Source organism: Carassius auratus, chromosome 9 (assembly GCF_003368295.1).
Source record: "Carassius auratus strain Wakin chromosome 9, ASM336829v1, whole genome shotgun sequence".
Taxonomy (NCBI): Eukaryota; Metazoa; Chordata; class Actinopteri; order Cypriniformes; family Cyprinidae; genus Carassius; species Carassius auratus.
Window position 1 is genome coordinate 22,296,683 of NC_039251.1, and position 23,399 is coordinate 22,320,081.

The window sequence follows — 23,399 nt, forward strand, 5'->3', positions numbered from 1 at the left end:
GTCAGGAACCTTGTCATACAGGGAAAAAAAAAAACGGTTCTGATTTACAGTTTCTGGAGGATCAGGTAATACACACATTGTATTTCCAGTGCTGTTTGGCGGTAAATCTGGATAGATAGATATATTCTCATTTACATATACAGTGTATATGTGTGTGTATATTTACTATTGTAGCATAAATATCTTAAGTGAAAAAATATTCTTTGTTAAACTAAATGTCCTGCAAATATCTTTTGAAGAACTATTATTTATTTATTATAGACAACCACTAAAAGAAAGAAATTTGGTATATATGCTTATGACAATGTGACCATCTCTGAGAAGAAGTCTACAGAAATGTTTGATTCAGTTACAGAAACCAGACAGGGTGAGCAATGGTGACACACTTTATTCCAATATTAGTTTATTTCCCAACTTACTCCAAGTGACTAGCCTTGTTGTCTTGCTTCTTCGGAATCATTATGAAATATTTTAGGATTTATTTATCTGTATAAAGACAATCCTAAAATTCTTAAATTCCATTCAGCTTGTGCTTTTGCCCCCCCCCCCCCCCATTGTTTAAATAACGATTTATGAGCATATCAAATCATAAAATCACAGTCATATTTAGCCTGTAGTGCATTTAAAACAAAGCCATGAATCTTACACATTTGGCCTGTAATAGCTGTCCTCTCATCTATCATCTGCAAAGATCTGCATTATCACCCTCATTAACTGTCCTCCCAATGTAATTTGTGGCTCTCAAGACAGTTCTTCATTGTGATGTTGTCTTCATTTCGCCGTACACGCTCTACCTCATCTATCCGATGGCCAGGGGGTCCCAAATTGAAATCCAAGTCCTCCCTTCTCTTTTGAAGTCTCACTTCCCTATTGGATTCAGACACAGTGATGTACTGCATCACATACAGGTACAATCAAAGATAGAAGCTCTGGATCTGTTTTCATATCTCGTTGGAGATAGCTGAGAGCAGAAAGGGGGATGTGATAGGCTGTTTATCTGTTATCTCAGGGTCAGGTCTTTTTGATTTTCACTCTTTGTTTTCCCTCCAGCTTCAAAGCTGCAAATATGAACAGTTTTGTCTGAGCTGCAGGTGTGTTGCAGTTCAATTTATCATTACATAAAAGGGGGAAGATAACCTGCCTGTCTCGTGAGATAGTTTAATTGCACAGAAACGGCAATCAATTCTGGACTGAAGACAAATACATTTACTGAAAGTTAGTGCATATGGCATTTTGTTCAAAATTGTTCAACTTAGACAAGAAGATTTACTTTTTAAAAATATGAAATCATTTTAATTTATAACATCTAATTGCACTAAAACAGGTTCTTGTTCTTGTTATTCTGTAGTTATATGAGATGAAGAGCCTTCTTTATATTAAAGAAAGTTATGAAAAGTACTTTATCACATCCCATCTATATATATCTGCTGCATAATTGGAAACATGGCTTTGACAAAACAGACTGTGTGCTCTTTCTCCCTCTCTTCATACATGTGTGTGTGCGTGTGTGTGTGTGTTTTGTTTGGGAGGAGCGATTCTTCATACTTGGCTTAAACTTTATGGACAATAAAGATCCCATTTCAAAGTACAGCAGGGTGTTGAGCCTGGGGTCTTGGCTGAGCGTTCCTGGGAACAGCCCTCTGAAGACCAGGAGAATATCTTCAGCTGACACATGGCGTGGAAAAATCCCCATCCAGAAGTTGTCCACCACACAGACTTTGTGGTCAAACCACCTCTCATTTATTCAGGGCTAATTTAACGTCCTATCAGGTAAAACCGAGCCCCCACTTTTGCTACTAACACGGAGATCCATTATTTAGAAAAAAAGCTGTTAATTATGATCTCCCCCCTTTTTCCTATTGTTTAACATTCTGATGTCAAACAGGGAGTGAGACAACTCCCTGTTACGTTAGCATCCAATGCGATTAGAAATCCCATTGCACACAATATTTTTTAGGCATAGTTAAAAATTATGTCCAAATCAAAACCACATGACGCTTATGTGCCATAACCTTTATAAACAAGCCACAGTCATTTCTGGAATCCCCATGAGAAGTCAAGTTCATGAAATTCCTTCACCACTGGCAGTAGAGTTTGTGTTATAAAATGTCAATATTGCCACACGCTTCTGTGCGTCTGCGAACAGGCTGCTCAGTATGGAGAAAGGACAGTGTCAAGTCATGCGATGACCTAAACAACAGAGGATGGGAGGGGATTCGGCAGACATGCTGTTTCCTGGAACTTGCATCAGATGAGTAAGATTTTGTCTCTTCAGAACATGAGGGCAGAGTAAAACACGTATAATCACAGCACACCGTATAATAATCTGTTTTGTACATTATAATTTATTCCAATAAAAAAAGCTGTTGCTCACCACAAGATTTGAGCCATCGTTGAATCAGTGCTTGCTCTGTAAGACTTTTTGCAGACTCAGTTCCTGCATTAAAGTGTTCCCGTTTTACAGATCATGAGCTCACCCTATCAGCAGTGAGAGTTTTCACTTAGAGTACAGTAATTAATTCCAGAAGAAGTTGCATCCTCCAAATGGGTCACTTTTAATACTCTGTAATAGCACCACTTGTGAACTTCGGCCCAACTAAGTGAGTTATTTGAAGATGGAAGGAAGATGGCTTCAACTCTACTGGGTGCCATTAACTATAAGATTACTGTGTGGATGTGCGTATTGCCAGGTTCATTTAACAGTATCTTGTGGAATGTCTCAAGTTCGCCGATGATTCATTTAATACGCTTCACCACTCAAATGTGCTAAGATGGAACATTTCTGATTTTGTGGAATTTTATAAAAAGGACTGAGAATTAAAATGTGTATATATGGCTAGAATTTATATCTATTTATATTATTTATATTTGCATTTAAAAAATATATTCTTATTTGATTTAACTTTTTATATAGACAGACAGACAGACAGACAGACAGACAGACAGACAGACAGATAGACAGATAGATAGATAGATAGACAGACAATTAAAATGAGACACTGCAGTAATGCAGCATGGAAAAGATGTCATTGCACAGTCAAAAAGTTTTCTTGTGAGATACACAAAAGGAGGAGATGAGCCAAGGAGATAATGGGCCACACACTGATTACTGGTGTGATAAACGCTCTTTAAATTAGAATCAGCACCTTTTTTGTCACACTGCATAAGTAGCTTTTCATCCAGTTCTCTTTCTGTATGTTTACTCAGCTTATAAATGGGGAAAGGAAATGGAAAATCAGCAATGTTTAAAAAAGGGAAACTATTTGAAAACTATTTTAACAATTTTGAACCTCTCACTATTGATAGATAGTGTGATGATGAAACAGATGTTTCCCTGAAACATCCCATGTATTTTATAGGCACATGGTTTTATGAAGCAAAAATCGTACAGCTGGATATGATTTTCCTTAAGCCTTGAATTTCAGAGGGAGATTTTGAACTCTAATTGTGTGAGCATATAGCGCCCCCATGTGTTAAGATTTTATTGCTTTAAGACGATTTTGTTACAGTTTGTTAAAGTACACTTGACTGCGGGTTCAGAGATTAGTTCGGTGTGCTGAAAAAATGTGAGTTGAATTAATTTAGTACAGTTCAATTCAATATGATTATGACATGATACTAGCAATAAGAATGGATCTGTTTTAATCACAGCCATTCACATGCCAGCTGCTAAGTACTTCCAGGAGCAGCCAAATAACAATCAAATATAGCCAAGCAACACCCGTTGAAAGAAAATGTCAACTCTCATACACATGCCTTTATCCTAGTAGCTTGACATGACTATCTTTGATGACAGATCATGATTGTCAGATGGCTTCTGCAACAAAATCATTCACCTCTGCTGTTTGTAGTACAAAATCCAATGCAGAAATTAAAGTCTCTGTAATGATAAAATCTCTCCTTCTGTAGAAAAGGACAAATGCAATACTTATATCAAGCAAATGCAGCTTAACATGCCCTGTCACAGTTCCACAGAAAACCAAAGAGTAGAAAAGCCAACATGTCCTGACAGAGACTTGATAGGTTTAATCTGGGACTAGGCTGATCATGTTTCCCACTCAGATCAGCAGAACTAGGTGAAGTGCTGTGATTTCCAATGGAAAGGGCTTCCACTGTGATGTGTCGTCCTTAAGTAAACATGCAAATATGCTTGATAAAATCTAACACACCCTTGATCTATTTAGAACAAAGAGCTCAGTGAGGGAAACGTTCCCTCTGGGGTTTCCGTGGTCCGTAAAGAAATTGTTTCCACTCAGTGTGTTTGTGTCTGATGTGTCAGAAAGATTTGGGTGGGTCTTGTACAATTTCGTTTATGTTAAGTTACTGTAGAGTTCAAACTTCAAATCATGGATATTTAAAAAGATAATTATCTATTGGAATGACAGCTTATATATATATATATATATATATATATATATATATATATATATATATATATATATATATATATATATATATATATATATATATATATATATATCATTAAATAAATAAATGAAATAAGAATGAATGAACTAGTGAGGTCTTTACAGTGATTATTTACAAATTAGAAAAGCATAATCAAAGATTAAACAAACAAACAAACAAAAAAAGCAAAGACAAATAAAATTATAACTCATTTATAAAATTACTGTGTGACATTTGACTTCCAAGCCAAAAGTATGTCATATAATTTTTTCCTATGTCTGATGACTTATGATTTAGAAAGGTTTATAGTCATAAGTTCAGTCTTGAAAGTTCCCTCTCTCTTGACTTGCTTTATGTATACCTCAAGGGTTATTACAAATATTTATATCTTAAATGTATATATTAAGTATATTTTCATATACTTTATGAAATAACCCCAATATGTTTGTAATATTTATGTGTGCAATATTATTTGCTTATTTGCTTATTTACTAAACGTTAAAGAGCTCAGAAATCATTGCATAAACAGAAAAGACCTGAAAATACTGAAAATTAAGTATGGCACTGCGAGGACCCAAATGGCAATAAAAATAAAAATTAGAAGCATTTATTTTTGTCATCATTATTCTTGGCATTGGTAGGTAAGTAAAGTGTCATTTCTTTCTTGTTCTTTTATTCTGCTATTTCCTCTTGGTTTATTTTATTTAGTTATATATATATATATATATATATATATATATATATATATATATATATATATATATATATATATATATATATATATATATATATATATATATATTATTTTTTTTAGTTTTTTTTTTTTTTTTTTACATAAGAGCGTTATGGTCAAATATCAGCCCACATCGCCCTCTAGTGGAAAAATATAGTTCATGCTATAAGATTTAGAGCATGAGAAGTGAACATGATCGATTCCGAGAGCTCAAGACGGAAAATATATATCACATTTTGGGGGGGAATTTAGAATTTTCATTTCCATTACAAAGGGAATAGGGACCGCATAGCTTCAAGAATCAAACGTCATAACAAAGAGACATCAGCTTTAAATGCCATTGGATTTCTAACAGGACGGAAGCTCCGCCCATTAAAGGTATGACTCGGCTCTTTGTAATGACGTTTGATCTTGTGGGCGGGGCGCTCGATTTCCTCTGGGAGGAGCGACAGCCTCTGACACGTACGAATGCCTCAATAATTTGCAGGAAGGTGATACAGTTACAGGAAAGGAATACGTCCAATGCATTTAAGTTAGCAATCGAAACGCTTTCTTGATGTGCGCTACTCTGCTCAGAAGGTCGCGCTTACAGGAGGTGTGCAAAGCGCCAGTAGTCGGAGTACAATGAGGTTTTCTATGTTGATCGGTCTGTTAAGGCCGATCGGCCCGGTTATTATCGGGATCTCTCTTGGATTTACTCTGAGTTTGCTGAGTGTGAGCTGGGTAGAGGAGAGCTGTGATATTAATACAATAGCAGATGAAGGAATCATTTTATCCCAGGATGGAAGCCTGAAAGGAGCTCGGAGACCAAACTCTATTTCCACTGGGAATGATGGTGAAGAGGAGGAGGATTTCCAGCCGAGAGTAATCCCATATAAACCAGTCAAACAGTCTCAGCCCAAGAAACTTTTCAGGTAGACAAACCACTTAGACTGCTTCGTCTGTCTTTAATACCGTGGTTAGCGTCAAAAATAAAACCATATTATTAGTTAAAACCCAAGGAATAATCATCTAGGCGAGAAGATTCCATTACCATTACTTCATGTAACGTTATGGGCCTTCTTGATGGGCATTTTTTAAGTTTAAAACACCGTTGTGTACGTTTATACTAGTAGAGACAGAAGTTTTTCAAGAAGTGTTCCCAAAAGACAATCAGGACCTTTGTGTGGGATAAAAAATAGATTAGTAAATGATGTCTTAATTCAATCTAAAATAGCCCATATGTTGGGAATGGAGTAGGGTTGAGGTCAACGGTAAATTACAGTTTTCACTATTATGTTATAACGACTGCTGTAAATAGGAAGTCCTGTATACAAGGTTCTCTGTCTGTGAGAGAACAGTTCTCTAATGATTAACTAGTAAAAACTATAAAAGAACCACACAAAAACATATAAGGTGTTGTTGTTTACTTTTAGTGGAACTGGCTGTTTTCATGTATTTCAAGGTTAATCTTGCTACCTTAATCATGTTGGAAGTCAGCCATATTTTGACTTTCTCAAAATTAAAGCAGGTTGCATTCTGCCCTAATAAACCTTAAAATGATTACATTATTCATATTAGTAGAAGCTTGTTCTTGAATATTAATGACATTTTGACAAAATCACTTTGTTTTCAGCCAATGGAAATATAAACCTTAATTTTTTTTCTTCTCTCAATGACGACAAAACTACTCTTACTGGAAAATTCAAAGCTTTGAGTTTGGATTTAACTTCTGCTAACGTGACTCAGACCTCTACGCTTCAGTGCTGGTGGTTTAGGCTTTGACAATTACAGATGAATCAAATATTTGCTTTCGCTATTCAGAGAATTTCGCAACAACATTGTCAGTGACTAAGTGTCATTTCACAAGCACTGAGAGATATTTCATTATTGTTTCATTGGAATTAGATGAAACGCCTGTGGCAGGCTTATATTGTAACAGTTTTTTCTTTCTTTCCCACAATCTCCTTCATTTAATATGTCCCATTGGGAACTCTGTAATCTTTAAAAGTGGCTCCCATGGTGCTTATTTCTCTATTTCAGTCAACACTTTCAATGCCCAGAGGTAAATTAGGAAGGTTAGAGACTACAGTTAACTAGTCCCATAGCATGAAAGGGTCAGTTGTCTTTGGTTATCAGTTAGGTTCACGTTGACCTCATAACTATTCCTCCAGGCACTGGTTTAAAAAGCTGTATCCTGATAGTTGACTGCTAAATTTATCCAAAACTCCTGTATTCAGACTAACAGCAAACATGTCTGCCTGCAAAAAAAATTCAAATTTTTTCTAATCATTGCACCATTGTTTTTTATAATTGCAAATGCAAATATCTCAAAATTACATCATGTCTCACGTAATTTCCTGTAATTGCAAATTTGGGTCAGAAATTTTTTAGTTTTTTATGAATTAGCTTTTATTTTTATATTTTCACTATTTTGTGTTTTTGTCATTTTTCTCTATATAGCTTTTCAGTTTTAGCAGTTTCAGAAACATTTCTAATTTAATTTTTTCATTTAATTATATTAAATTTTTTTATTCAGTCTTAATTTAATGTAAATGTAGCTATATTGTAATGTGTGCATGTATAAAGTATATAATTGTAATAGTATTATTTTTATGTAATTTTTACGGTCCTGTTTAGATTTAGTTTGAATATTTAACAGAACTGTGTTTTTCAGAACTGTGACAATATAAATCATAATTGCATCTTTATAACTTTCAACTGAAAGTTACAATCTTACCATATGGCAAATTTTTGCACTTAACAAAAAAAAAGAAAAAAGCTTTATCCCATAAATTCCCATTTTATTGTTGTTTCACTCTGATGTGGAAAGAGGCTTCCATGTAGCTGTGTGGTTAAACATCAAAGTTGCAATCCTGAGTTGCTAAATTGTTGAGTTGTAAATTGCAGTGATCTGTTTGTTTCCACAGGGCAAAATACATCAGCACAGAGCTGGGAATTCGAGAGCGTCTTTTCGTGGGAATACTCACCTCCAAAAACACCATCAACACTCTAGGTGTGGCCGTCAACCGCACCATCAGCCATCATCTGGACAATGTTGTGTTCTTCACTGGTACGCGAAGCCGCAAGATACCCCACGGGATGGTCGTGGTCACCCACGGCGATGAACGCCTCATCTGGAACATGTTCCAGACCATCAAGTACATTCTAGAACACTACATCACAGAGTACGACTGGTTCTACCTCGCCCAGGACGACACGTACACTCAGGCAGATCGTATCAGGGCTCTGGTGGAGCACTTGAGTATGGACCGCGTGCTGTATATGGGAAGCCCTGAAGAGTTCATCGGAGGTGAGATGCAGGGGCGATATTGCTATGGGGGTTTTGGATACCTGCTATCCCGCAGTCTTCTGCTAAGGCTCCAGCCCTTCATAGAGAACTGCAGGAACGACATTCTCAGCGCCAGACATGACGAGTGGCTTGGGCGATGCATCATTGACTATGCTGATACCAACTGCGTGGAAGAATTTGAGGTGAGATAAGTCCTGCATTCAGTGGAAGTTTACAAATATGTAAATAGTTTCACTCTGCCTTGGGAAATTCTTTATATTCCATGAAATCTATATCTGGACAAAAATGCTGTATTGTGATCTACACAATACACAACAATTTGGGGTCAGGAAAATGTTGTAATGCTTTTGAAAGAAGTCTTATGCTCACCAACACTGCATTTATTAGATCAAAAATACAGTAAAAGTTTTCTATTTTAATATATATTTTAAATAAACAAATATGATTGTGATGGCAAAGTTGAATTTGAGTCGTTTAAATGCATAAAAAAGCCTTAAAACAATGAGTATGATTACATGTGCAATTATAATCAAGGTACAGCTGTTGATCTACAGTCTTTCTGTCCAAAAATACATGACAATGCATAATCAAATAAATGTAAAAGATTAAATACACACCGCACATCACCTCATGTTTTTCAGAGCAAGCGCGCATCGCCGAGGCCAACTGTAGTCCGATTAACATGTTTACATCCTGGAAGCTGAGCTACAATCGCATTAACCAGCTCTAATAGTCAGACTTCACCGAAACCTGTCTGGTCCAATTTCACTCTGACTGAAGAATTCACATGACATTTTTGTTGTAGTTTCATTAAATTCCATCAGCATTAAAAGTGCACTAAAAAACAAAACAACATATTTCTTGGCACATCATACACTAATCATAAAAGTAAAATCTTTGTTCTAGTTCCACACATAATCATAATTACGTTTGGTAGATAAATGTCTGTGAATGTGAGATTGTAGAATTGGGTGTTATTGAAAAAAAAGATGCTTGACATATTTTCAACTGCACATTATTTGAATGAGCTATCAGTGTCTGTAATTTCCATCTCAGTGGCCTTGATTGAATGCGAGTCAGACTCCCAGTGGTAAACCTGCGGTGTTTGATGACAGACAGCTTTATACTAGTAGTGTGTCTCACTCTAACTGCGTGGGACCCAACGGGGCCTTATTCTTGAGGAAACTAAATCTCACTGCCTTTCAACTCACCAGAACACGTATACAACAACCAAAGACTAGATTCAGATGTCTCCTTTGAAATGCTGCTGCTCTCAGCAATTAAAGGGAAGGTCTCCGGTCTGTTGCTTTAGTCTGTCAGTCAGAGCAACGTCTGAAGTTTCACCTCTATTCAGGTCTTTATTCTTACTGCCAGTATCTGCTGGGATTAAATTCAACCACCGTCTCTTCAAGCACAGAAACTGTACAAAACAGCACTCGTCTGGAAGTTTTTTTTTTTTTTGGTAAATGGTAATATGGCATCATGGCCTTTCTCACCTGAAATACCTTTTAGATTTTGCAGTCTGTCAGACGTTGGGATCTCAAAGCTCTTAGTTCTCTTGTCTTTCACATTGGGTAAGAGGTGGTGTAAGTCAGCGGCTTTGTTTCTGCATCCACAGATCCCTGTTTGCCCAGAGCCTGTCTGGGAATTCGGCAGTGCGTAAGCAAGAAAGAGTCTAAAATATACACAAGCTTTAAAAAATAAAAAAGGCTAGAATTCATGATCCATCAATTTCCAAGCTAAAATGTCTGGACATCCCCAAACATCTCTCACTCTAGTTAACTCCTTTCCACTGAACCAGTTAATTTTAAAATAATTATTAAATACAAGACAAGTACTACTTAACTATTAATGTATATGGTTTATACGGTTATAAATGTTAACATTCGCATTTTATACATAGAGCTTATTTAGGCTTGTTTATGTGACCGTTTTAGTTTAGAATGTGCAAATTGTGGCTTAGTGTTTTCTCTTGTTCTTTTAATAGCTTGATCAGATTAGATTCACTTTTCTCTGACTGTGGTCTAATCGGCTCAGGTGCTTAGTGTCTGCACCCCACTGGCCTTTACACACCTAGATAGTGTTCAGCACTGTCTTGTTTTTGTTTCTTTTACTGGAGTTATAAAGGACTAAAGGAAATGTGAAGCATGATAGAGATTTTTTTTTTCATGTGCTTTTGGGGATCATTTATTTTTAGGTATTTTGTAATAGAGTTTTCATCTGTTGGAATGTATATGGTTTCTAAATGGAGCTGGTTAATACCAGTTCTACCAGTTTTTACTACAAATGCCTTAAATTATAGGTACAATGCAAGATCTTGATATGTATGCATGCTTTTTTATTTTAAATCCCCCACAAAAATATCTAAATTATTTCTTAACGCAGGAAATGTTTGGGTGGTGTTCAATTCTTCAGCTGTTTGAACTGTCTAGATCTAGATATAAAACGAGGACTGTGTCATTTACCCAGAAATGGACTAAATGCCTTTAATGCAGTCTTTACACAGACCTCACACTTTCTCTTTTTTGTGGTTTAAGTAGTTCTGAAAATCTCTCTTATGGTATCATTTCTTAGGCTGTAATTTCCTACAGTGGTCTTTCATTTAGCTCGTATAAAAACCCTGCTAAAATTTGTACTGGACTTTGGAAACTAGAATGTTTAGAAGAAATAGGACCAAAGTTACACATTTCAGCCTCCACTCAAGCTGACTCATGCATCCTGTTAAATGAATTCAGCACAACTAAGCACAAGAATTTGTGATAAGTTAACAATAACAACTTTTTGTTTGTCTGCTCTGTAACCATGCTATTGAGCTTTGGCACCTTTAGCCCAGACAGAATCACAACTCAAAATTGAATCTCACCTTTAGAGTCTGAACCATATGTCACACTTTTGTTTGGAGGGGTCTGGGGTCCTCCGGTTAATCTGTTCTTGAAACAGGTACTGAGACCTCTATTAATCCATCAGAGAAGCATTAGATGACTGGATGTCAGTGTGGAGCTACTGGGGAGAGAGACAGTGGATCAGACACACTAAACATGATGTACCGTCTCCATTTTGGCATTTCATCCAGTTATAAATCCACTTCTGCCTTAGCCGTCAAAGCACCTCCTGTCTCTCAACACATCATTGTAGTGCCTCCTACATCCTTTTATGGAGCAGTACTCCTGCAGGGCCTCAAGTGGAAGCATTTACTCTCCTTAAAACATTGATTTCGAAAGGAATGCACCAGTATTTGAATTCTGGCTGATACAGATAAGCCAGTACTTTTATTTATGGTATGACTGGCAACCAATAAAATTGTTGCACCTAGATAAGTTCAAAATAAAAAATAACTATCATTTTAAATGGTTCAATTGAATTGAGGCAGATTACATTTAACAGTTTTGTTAAATTATTAGCGTTTTTAAATCTTTAAAGTAATGGTTCACCCAAAAATGAAAATCCTGCGATCATTTACTCACCCTCAGAAAAATCTTATGAAAGTTAATGGCTACCGTCAACTGTTTGACTACTAACATTCTTCAAAATATCTGCTTTTGTGTTAAAAAAAAAAAAAAAAAAAACTTGAAAGGGAGTTAGAGGGGTCAAAATTTTTGTTTTTGGGTCCCTTTAAGTTATCATTTTATTCTTTTGAAGTGAGTATTAGATGACACCAAAGGTCATCCAAATGAAAAAAAAAAAAGAAATTAAAATAAAGATTTTTCACTAATCATCCTTTTTTTTACTTCCTTTTTTCAGGGGCAGAAGTATTATTATTATGAAATGGGAAAAAATACTGACCCCAGTAAGGAAGATAATGTGCAGTTTATGAATGCATTGACCGTCCACCCAGTGTCTGATCCAGAGCAGATGTACAGACTTCACAAACACTTCACTGAGATCGAGCTGCAGAAAACATATGAGGAAATCAGAAAACTGCAGGTACCCTTATACTAAACCTTTGCTGAATAATACTGAAGCCAAACTGAGAAGAATTTTTTTTTTCTTTGACCTTTTGAGTAATGTGATTCATTATAGGCTTTTTGCAAGGGTGTGTAAAATTGCTAGTACCTTCAAGTGTTATGCTAATGTGCATTTTCAAATGGAGGTAATAATCTACTCATCAAATATCTTTAAAATGCTTAATCGAATCCCACACCTTGTTCTCTACTTTTTTTTTTTTTAAAGGCAGAAATAAAAAATGTGAGCGTGGTGGCTTTCGAGGGCAACCGTAGTGCCTTGTGGCCAGTTGGAATCAATCCACCCTTTGAGCCGAAGACACGTTTTGAGGTCCTGCGGTGGGATTACTTCACAGAGGATCAGGTGTACTCCTGCATCGATGGCTCTCCGAAATGCGAGCTCCGTGGAATCGATAAACTGGACGTAGCTGACGTCATTGAGACGGCTATGGGGGAGCTGAACAAGAAGTACAAGCCCGTTCTGCACCTGAAGAAGCAGCAGCTTATTAACGGATACAGGCGCTTCGACCCCACCAGAGGGATGGAGTACACCCTGGACCTCCAGCTGGAGGTGGTTAACCAGAAAGGACACAGTCGCTCCATCACAAAGAGGGTCCACCTGGTGAGGCCTCTCAGTCATATTGAGATCATCCCCATGCCTTATGTTACAGAAGCAACTCGAGTCCATATCATCCTCCCCGTCACTCTTCAAGACCGAGAGCAAGTTCAGCAGTTTTTGCAAGTGTACGCCACAAACGCGTTTGAAACCAGTGAGAATGCCATCTTGACCTTTCTCTTCATCTACAATACAGTTGAGGCCCAACAAGTCAACCAGAATGACATCTTCGCCGGCGTCAAAGCGCAAATCGGTGCTTGCGAGCACCGGTATCCAACGGTCAAAATCCCCTGGATCAGCGTTAAAAGCGAAAGTCCCTCTCAAATCAAATTTATGGACATCATCTCCAAGAAGCACCCGGTTGACACGTTGTTCTTCATCGCCACTGTGAAAACCAGCATCAACTCGGAGTTCCTCAATCGCTGTCGGATGAACTCCATCAACAACTGGCAGGTGTTTTTTCCCATCCATTTCCAATACTACAATCCCGACATTGCTTATCAGAACCAGCCTTTTCCCAATACGATGGATTTGGTCAAAGAGTCCGGCCACTTTGATCGCAGCTCCTTCACCGAAGCATGTTTCTACAACTCGGACTACATGGCGACTCGGACACGCATGTCTTCAGATGTCCAGGAAAACGAGGAGATCCTGGAGAACCTGGATATATATGACATGTTCGTTAAATACTCTGGCCTTCATGTTTTCCGAGCAGTGGAGCCAGCCCTGCATCAGAAATACAGCTACCAGCCGTGTAATCCTCGTCTTAGCGAAGATATCTACCAGAGGTGCGTGCAGAGCACCCTGGACAGCCTCGGATCACGCTCTCAGCTCGCCATGGTGCTGTTTGAACAGGAACAAGGCAACAGTACTTAAAACCAAACCTAGAAGATCTTGAGATGACTGAGAGTTTTTTTGGTCCATTGGGCTGATGCTTTACTAGTAGCCGGTCTGTGGAATCACAGTGCCGGCAGTCAAAAATGCTGTGGGTACCGAAAGAAAGACTAAAAACATTTGAAATCTATTTAAAAATAGACGATTTTTGTGACAACAGGGGATTTATGATTCGCTATCTTTCTCTTTGGAGCAGATTGATTTATGTTGGCTCTTAAAGCGAGCAGCTGTTAGCTGTTGAAATGATCACTACCGTAACATATCTAAATCGCTGTGCCTTCAAAAATATGCTGTCCTTTCATTTTTTCATCATTGCTGTCCTACACTTTTGTCTTGTCATTCCAGACACTTTTGCTCAAGCAGATTCGTTTAAAATAGTTTTAATGTTAGTTTACTGTAACAGGGTTTTTGCTGTGTGAAGGAATGCTATCCGGATTCTAACAATGGGTTTATTGTTGAAATGCTTCAGCCAGTACACACTCCAAATTTATTAACCCTCTAATACTAGCTTGTTAAATCTAAGGTAAAAATCATTGTCTTATTGACCATTGGTGCCAAAAAACAAATGTTGAGACCGTTTATTGAGTTTCAAACACTATTTTGTTGGAAGCGTATTAAACCGACGTGGTTCCATGTTGTCATACCATTGAAACCGCCTCAAAGCGATTTTTCTGATGAAACCGGTTAACTTGCATTAATATTTTCATTGCCAGTCTGTTTCGTGTATAAGTAATGCTGCAAAATACGCCTGTCAAAGCATTTCATTCTGTTCTTGAAAGATTATAGGGTGCATTACATGGTTATAGTTAGTTCCTGTGCTGTCTACCAGAGATGAGTGCAATACTAGTGCAATACTGTTCAGATGGTGTGGCGTATCGAGTCTGCTTCGAGCCTGCTGATGGAAACACTCCATCTATTGAACACATTTCTGAAGATGCACTACAGAGAGCCTCTATTACGGACCATTCCAAACACTTCACAAAACATAATGTGTTTTCCTGACAGTATATTGGGTTATATAAGATAATTCAGACTTGTTTGTTTGTTTGCAAAGTGAGTGTGTAAAGCCTGTATCTAGTTTTGTGGTTCTCTCTCTTTTTTTTTTTCTTGTCCCTATTTCTTGCAACATGTTTACTGTATTGACTTAGTGTTGTGTCGACTTTTTTTTTAATTTAAACAATCATAATCTTAATGCAGTACACTGACACCATCTTACAAAAGTGACATGTGTTACACAATATCATGATGCTGGATGTCAATTGATTTTGCGTACAAGAGCTGTGAAAAAGGTTTTACACCGTGATACGTTTTGTACATTTTTAAATGACACATGCACAACATGAATGAATGAATGAATGCATCACAAAATGAGCACAGATTAAAGCCTCTACTGGCCTTTAGGGGTCAGCAAAGGAGCATGGGATTCCCAGCTCTCGGATATGTATACTTTCACAGGACTGTTTCTTCACCTCACCTTTGTTGATTTTTTTTCACTATAAATATTCTTTATAAATCTATTGGATTTTGTTTTAATATTATTGTACAAAATGTTTAATAAAGACTTTATTTTAGGGCTCAGATAAACATGAGTGCTTGTCTCTTTTCTCCATTCCTTTCATCAGTTGTTTATATTGCATTTGATATTTATTGTAAGGACAGATTTTCTCACAAAGCAACCAATAAGACAGTTAAGTGCATTTGTTTTTGTGACCGTCACTGCAGCATAAATCAAATGTCACAAATCAAGTCCGATAGGTTCCAGATTTCAACATCAGTCTTAATGAGATGCTGTAAATTTTCACCTCTATTTATATGTCCTCTCTTTTAAAGCCCTGAACCACACACACACACACACACTGCCTTTGGGCACAGAATGGACCCTTATAAGCACCAGGCAGCTGAAGTCAGCAGTATCTAATTATATAGCACATATTTTTACATCTCTAGAGTTTTATTTTAGTCTAACTTTTCCCCAGCAGCTCACTTGTATAACAATTTATGTCCTACAATCACTTGCATTTTGTCACTCCAGACATTGTGATACATCATTATCAGTGGGATGCTGGTCTTGAGCACAAAATTAGACTTAAATGTATAAAACGCATAAGCAGTAAAATATTTGATATCTAGATTTGACAGACTCTTAGAGATTCAGCAATAAACTCTCATTCACTAACAAATTGATACATAAACCCAACATGTTTAACATCTTAAAGTGACAGCTCACCCCAAAATGAAATAATTTACAGTAACACTTTAGTATAGGGACCAATTCTTTCTCTATTGACAAGTTGCTTGTTAGCATACCTATTTTCTACAGCTACCTTACTAACTGTGAATACGCAGCAAATTAGGAGTTTGAGGCAAAATGCATAGTTAAGGGTTTGTTAATAGGGAGAATTGGACCTTAAAATAACTTTGAATTGAACCTTCACATTCCAAACTATGACAAAATGTAGTTTATGTTCTACAGAAGAAAGAAAGCCAAAGTCAATGGACACCAAAACTGTTTGGGTACCAACATTCTACAAAAAAATATTTTTGTGTTTTACAGAGGAAATTAAGTCATATATAGGTTCAGTACAATATGAGGGTGAGTAAATGATGAGAGAATATTATTAATCTTTTTTTTTTTTTTTTTTTTTGCTGAACTATCCCTTCAACACAAACTTAAAACTGCTTCATTTTGGACTTTGTAGTTGAAATTTACATCATAGCAATTACCTCCTTCGTTAGAACTTTTGTTAGAAATGTTGTATTATCTATCTTTAGAGTCAACATCTGTTTTTTTATAATTTTGTCTTTAATTATTTTTTTTTTTCTCATGAGATATGGTTCTTAATAGTAAAGAAACGTCTCAAGTAACATTTTAGCCTTCGGGTTATGCATTACATAAGTGATCTTGTTTTTATAAACCAAAAGTACAACTCAATATAATTTTATATGGTAATTGACAGCGCGCCATGGATGCTGTCGAGAGTTTAACTGGTATAGAACCCAGAACATTCTTTTAATATGTCCAGCATTCTCAGTGGAATCAGAGATCATCAAAAAGCACACAGTGTGGAGTGCTTGTTTCTCAGTGACCAGAACCGAAGTGATTAATCTATCAAGATTTTATTTTTGGACTCCAGTATGTACCATTGTTACATTTATAAAATGTGCTCTGACAGAAACCACGGCCATAACAGCAGACCTTTGTACAAAGTGTATTATGTGTTCTCTGTAGTCTGGTATACAGTCCATTAGGTTCTGGAGCGTAATGGGTAATTAGCCTGATTAGTCTTGATGCCTTTAATCGTGTGAAAATCTCAACAGTCTTTTTGCACTATATGCTGCTTCAGTGCCTCGTTTTATGGCCCCCTCTCGGAGCTAAATGGTGGTCTGGCTGGCAAAAGCGGGTGGAAAAGAACAGCATGTCAAAGTTAAAGCAGCGTAGCACAGTTTTAAAAATACACACATAGACCATTTGGACCAGAATGGAACTGACGTCTGAAGATGAAATAATATCACATGAAGATACATTACAGTTTTCCTGATCATTGTTTTTCTCCAAACTAAGCTCAGTATTTAAAACAACTAATGCAGCCATCCAAACACCAGGCAAGGGTTGTACAGTATTGTTCAAAATAATAGCAGTACAATGTGACTAACCAGAATAATCAAGGTTTTTCGTATATTTTTTTATTGCTACGTGGCAAACAAGTTACCAGTAGGTTCAGTAGATTCTCAGAAAACAAATGAGACCCAGCATTCATGATATGCACGCTCTTAAGGCTGTGCAATTGGGCAATTAGTTGAATTAGTTGAAAGGGGTGTGTTCAAAAAAATAGCAGTGTGGCATTCAATCACTGAGGTCATCAATTTTGTGAAGAAACAGGTGTGAATCAGGTGGCCCCTATTTAAGGATGAAGCCAACACTTGTTGAACATGCATTTGAAAGCTGAGGAAAATGGGTCGTTCAAGACATTGTTCAGAAGAACAGCGTACTTTGATTAAAAAGTTGATTAGAGAGGGGAAAACCTATAAAGAGGTGCAAAAAATGATAGGCTGTTCAGCTAAAATGATCTCCAATGCCTTAAAATGGAGAGCAAAACCAGAGAGACGTGGAAGAAAACGGAAGACAACTATCAAAATGGATAGAAGAATAACCAGAATGGCAAAGGCTCAGCCAATGATTACCTCCAGGATGATCAAAGACAGTCTGGAGTTACCTGTAAGTACTGTGACAGTTAGAAGACGTCTGTGTGAAGCTAATCTATTTTCAAGAATCCCCCGCAAAGTCTCTCTGTTAAAAAAAAAAGGCATGTGCAGAAGAGGTTACAATTTGCCAAAAAGAGGCCTGAAACTGGCCTAAAGAGAAATGGAGGAACATTTTGTGGACTGATGAGAGTAAAATTGTTCTTTTTGGGTCCAAGGGCCACAGGCAGTTTGTGAGACGACCCCCAAACTCTGAATTCAAGCCACAGTACACAGTGAAGACAGTGAAGCATGGAGGTGCAAGCATCATGATATGGGCATGTTTCTCCTACTATGGTGTTGGGCCTATTTATCGCATACCAGGGATCATGGATCAGTTTGCATATGTTAAAATACTTGAAGAGGTCATGTTGCCCTATGCTGAAGAGGACATGCCCTTGAAATGGTTGTTTCAACAAGACAATGACCCAAAACACACTAGTAAACGGGCAAAGTCTTGGTTCCAAACCAACAAAATTAATGTTATGGAGTGGCCAGCCCAATCTCCAGACCTTAATCCAATTGAGAACTTGTGGGGTGATATCAAAAATGCTGTTTCTGAAGCAAAACCAAGAAATGTGAATGAATTGTGGAATGTTGTTAAATAATCGTGGAGTGGAATAACAGCTGAGAGGTGCCACAAGTTGGTTGACTCCATGCCACACAGATGTCAAGCAGTTTTAAAAAACTGTGGTCATACAACTAAATATAAGTTTAGTGATTCACAGGATTGCTAAATCCCAGAAAAAAAAAAAATGTTTGTACAAAATAGTTTTGAGTTTGTACAGTCAAAGGTAGAGACTGCTATTTTTTTGAACACACCCCTTTCAACTAATTGCCCAATTGCACAGCCTTAAGAGCGTGCATATCATGAATGCTGGGTCTCGTTTGTTTTCTGACAATCTACTGAACCTACTGGTAACTTGTTTGCCACGTAGCAATAAAAAATATACTAAAAACCTTGATTATTCTGGTTAGTCACATTGTACTGCTATTATTTTGAACAATACTGTACAAACTTCACAACTGAAGAATCAGCTTGAAGCATTCCAAGTTACCGATCCAAGAAAAGCAAGGTTCAAATATTAAATCCATTTAAATCCAGTTACTTTGTCATAGAACTTGTGGTTGAAAACTCTTTCCATCCCCACATGAATTACTCTACAACTGAATTTTAAAACGGAGACTTTGCTGGAAGAAACACTATAACAAAATGTGGGTGATTTTTAATCCACTCACGCACCGGCGCTACATGGTGGAATTGGACATTGTCCCAAACCACAAGTTGCTCCGGTTGTTCCTGCTGTGCCTTCGATATTGCTCTCTCTTTTCCTTTTCCTCTTCCTACATTCTCTTCTATTTCTCTCTCATAATCTTCCACCTGGAGTATTTCAAGAAAATGATGCAATTTGTAAGAAATCATGAATAAATACAGCCTATTTAGGAAAAGATAGCTGCGTTAATTGCTTGACAATGGTGCAACATTGACCTCAGTTTGGAGAAATGTTTAATTAGTGTGAGAGATCTGCCTTTTGGATTGCACAAGATCACTGCCATTTGCTATATAGAAAATACCTTCCACACTAATGGCAAGGACTTTGGAAGATAGTGCTTTTTGAAAAGACCTACGAGTCATGCACACGCAATTGCATTTTTAAAATTTGGAGCAATTCCTTCTGCGCAGGTAAGATAGGCCACGAGTGCAGAAATATACAACTATGGGTGCATGAGGTTGACAGATAATGCCAAATCAAATCTGAGTGATTTGTTCCAGTGCAATTCCTGGACATGCACTGGTATGTCAGCTCTTCTGCTGACAGCACAGTTATTTATAACAGTAAACTGTATTATTATGCATAACCGGCTCAGTGTGCCATCAGAACTCTGACTGGGAACCTTTAAAATGCCACTGTGATACATATTTATGAAAATTTAAAGCCCATATTAGCAATGATTACTTGTATATGGATTGAATATATGCGGCATGTTTTTGATATGACATCCAAATATGAGATGCATTCCAGAAGATATAAAAATGCTAAATCTTTCTTGTCGACAGAATCTACCCAGCAGAGGAACTGATCTATAGAGGATAAACAGCCATGTCACTTATAAAAGAATTCTGTAGTTTGTGAATGTAGGTAAACAAATGAAAATAGGTCTTGAAAATGAGCACTAAATGTGCTGGAGAAAATTTAGCACAATATATATGAATAAATATATGTGTGCAATGTTATAAGATATAGCACTATATAAATAATTTATTTGTATATATATGATTTCTGCTCATTTTAATACCACATCTTTTAAACAGTGAAGTCTTACACACATCAAAATAAATTATAACACCCATTAAGCTAATAAAATCATCAGACATTAATTATACAAGAACTGCACCTGAAATGTCTGGTTACAAAGTAATGCATTTCCAAAAAGCCCAAAATAAACAAAGATAGGGGCGCTACACGGTTGACTTACAGTAATATTAGCCATATTTGAAACCACAGATTCAATACTTCTATTTACGCTATTAGGATTTTAGCTCAAATGGAAAAGTTTTTCATCTTTGAATTGTCATTGAATATCAGTTCTTGCTGAATTTCGCACACAGAAAAGTCTGTGGTTTCTGATTGAAATGCTTTGCACATCTGGCCTTTTGTCAAAGAGACCGCTAGACATTTCGCAGCTAAGAACCCTGAGAAAAACTCATCGACTGACTTTTAAACATGAAGCTGTATGCTGTGGTCCATCAGATCTCTCATACTTTGCGAGTGTGCTGAGCAAACCCGGTTTATCATTCTCTGGGGGACCGCTGCACTCCGTCTCATTCAAAAGTGGAACTAGGAACATAAGGTCTGTTTCATTAAACACTTTCGGGAGGTCTGGGAGAGGGGATCCATCAGCTGATGGATGGATGAAACAAACCTTTTCCATATGGTTACCGCAAAGGCTCTGGTGGGCTGGTGGGCTTTACTGTACACATCATTTGGCTCTCCGTTGGGAAGTAACCTCACAGAAGATTATGTTGTTACTGCTAATGACACCCATTACCACTCACACGTTACAGCTCTATAAATAACATTACAAAATTTGCTGGATTATTCAATATACTTCAAGTTAACTTAATCATAAGCCATTTGAGATAAGGAAACATTTACCAGACATATCCAGTAGAGATGGATACACATTACTTTTCTGAAACACTTAAACTATTCTACACCGTCCTCATGATTTCAGAAAAAGAGTATACCAGAGTAAAGTTATTTCTCTTACGCTCTGGAGCCTAAGGGTTGATAGCCATGATTCAAACACATCATTTACATTTGTAGATTAATCTGAATGATACTATTTCACAAGATGAGAACTCACCGCATCAAACTCTAACAGCTGACAAAATATAAAGTAAGAATGTAATGCTTCAAACAGGATCTGGAGTATAAAGTGGCTCTTGATGTCATGCAGTCTATGCCTTGATATAGCAGAGGCCCAGTACCAAGGTATTCAGTGTAGAAATCGTAGAGTTGCCACTGATGTCACTTCCTGTAACAGGAGGCGGGTGGGGGGTGGGGATGGACGGGAATTCAGAGAGTCTCCTGCTGGACCGCAGTGTCCGATCCGTGCCTAGAAGCGAGGGTTTAGAGTTCGGCTTTGGCTGTAGCTTTAACTGGTGACAGCGAGAGAGATTAGCACTGAGATTTGAGGGTCTTTCATTGAGCCCACATTCAGCACTGAGAGAACTCTTTCTGTAGACGTCAACAGCACTAGACCCACCCGCCAGACGAGTCTTCCTAGCAGGCAAAGTCTTCGAACACTCGGTGGTGGGTACGGTGGTGGTGATGGTGATTTGGGAGATTGGTGTTAGCATAAGCTCCCTCTGAGTGGCTCCGGCTCATCTCGCCAGTATCCTGAGAGGAACAGAGAATGTCAGACGGGATTCTGCAAGGATACTACATCTTACACACTGTTGGGTTGGGAAATAAAATGCCTCTTATGACTAAGGCTGTGACTCATTGTTTAATCTGTGTTGTGATAAAGTGAAAATCCACTCGAGGCTGAGTGTTACAGTGGTTTATCCACTTTAACCATGGTAAACTCAGTGTAATGCACCGCCTTGAGTGGCTTATTGCATCTACAAATGGTGGAAACAGTATCATGATTAAAGACACCGTGAATGTTTTAACTAATAATATCATAATGTAAAGTATTATTCCATGTAGTCTCATATTTTCATATATATAAGCTGTTTATGTGAACTAAAATTGCTGTAAGTAATTTAAGCTGCTTCCTATCGGACTGAAATGGAAAATCTATTTAAGTCCATGGATCCTTGGAGTGTGAGAGGAAAATTAAAGAAAAAAAGTATACACTATTGTTCAAAAGTTTGGGGTAAGATTTGTGTTCGTATTTATTTATTTGTTTAAGATATTAATATATTGTTTAAAAAATCCTCCTGAAAAAAAAGGATATGCAACATTGACAATAATCAGAAATGTTTCTTTAGCAGCAAATCAGCATATTAAAATAATTTCAGAATAAAACAATGTGACCCTGAAGACTGGAGTAATAGCTGCTGAAGCTTCTGCTTTGCCATCACAGGAATAAATTACATTTTCAAATTAATTCAAATAGAAAACAGTTATTTGAAATTGTAATATTATATCACAATATCACTGCTTTACTGTATTTTTAATTAAATAAATGCAGTCTTGGTGAGCATAAACTTCTTTTATCAGAACCTAATTTCAGAACCTAAGGTTGTCACTGAGAGGTGTGATTTCACAGAGCTCATTCAGTGATATCCGACAGATGGCAAAATCATTTTATGTGTCATTCCAGAAAAAAAGAGAAAAAAAACACTGTTCAGCACACTACAAAGGAAGTTAATTAATATAGAACTAAAGGTCACAGGTCAGTATAGCCTATATGTTGCCTATTTCACACTAGCTTCAGCATGACTGAGATTTTAGAGCTGGAATTGGCAACTTTGTAATGATCGAACAATCTTGGGTCAGGACCCACTGGCAATGCGCTGAATCGAATTAGTTTTGAGCATACTCCGTTTCTCATGAATATAGTGTGCTCTGCCAAAAACTGTGTTCTTCTTCCATGAACAGAAGATCGGATTGCAATAAGAACAAGGGAGATTTGATTCAATCCTGGTCTAAGCAGACAGCCTGGCATCCCAATCATGGCTCAATATCCTGCTGCTGATGTTATATTTCCCTCTGGGCTTTTTTCCTATTCAGTTGATCTATGCTGCATCCTAACAGTAACGCT

The 23,399-nt window shown here is 37.2% G+C and overlaps 2 protein-coding genes across 2 annotated transcripts in view; one reads left to right on the plus strand and one right to left on the minus strand.

Annotated features, from left to right (window-relative positions):
• The first annotated feature begins 5,569 nt into the window (after positions 1-5,569).
• Positions 5,570-15,467, plus strand: chpfa (chondroitin polymerizing factor a). The gene is made up of 4 exons (XM_026272047.1): positions 5,570-6,054; positions 8,050-8,614; positions 12,174-12,356; positions 12,603-15,467. Exons 1-4 carry the CDS (start codon positions 5,765-5,767, stop codon positions 13,863-13,865), a joined length of 2,301 nt encoding a protein of 766 aa, XP_026127832.1. The 5' UTR covers positions 5,570-5,764; the 3' UTR covers positions 13,866-15,467.
• A 3,671-nt stretch (positions 15,468-19,138) lies between these two features.
• asic4a (acid-sensing (proton-gated) ion channel family member 4a) overlaps positions 19,139-23,399 on the minus strand; it is an 82,600-nt gene continuing 78,339 nt past the window's right edge. The window contains exon 10 of the mRNA XM_026272048.1: positions 19,139-22,027. Coding sequence (XP_026127833.1) covers positions 21,911-22,027 — 117 coding nt within the window. The 3' untranslated portion in view covers positions 19,139-21,910. The remainder of the gene's footprint in view (positions 22,028-23,399) is intronic.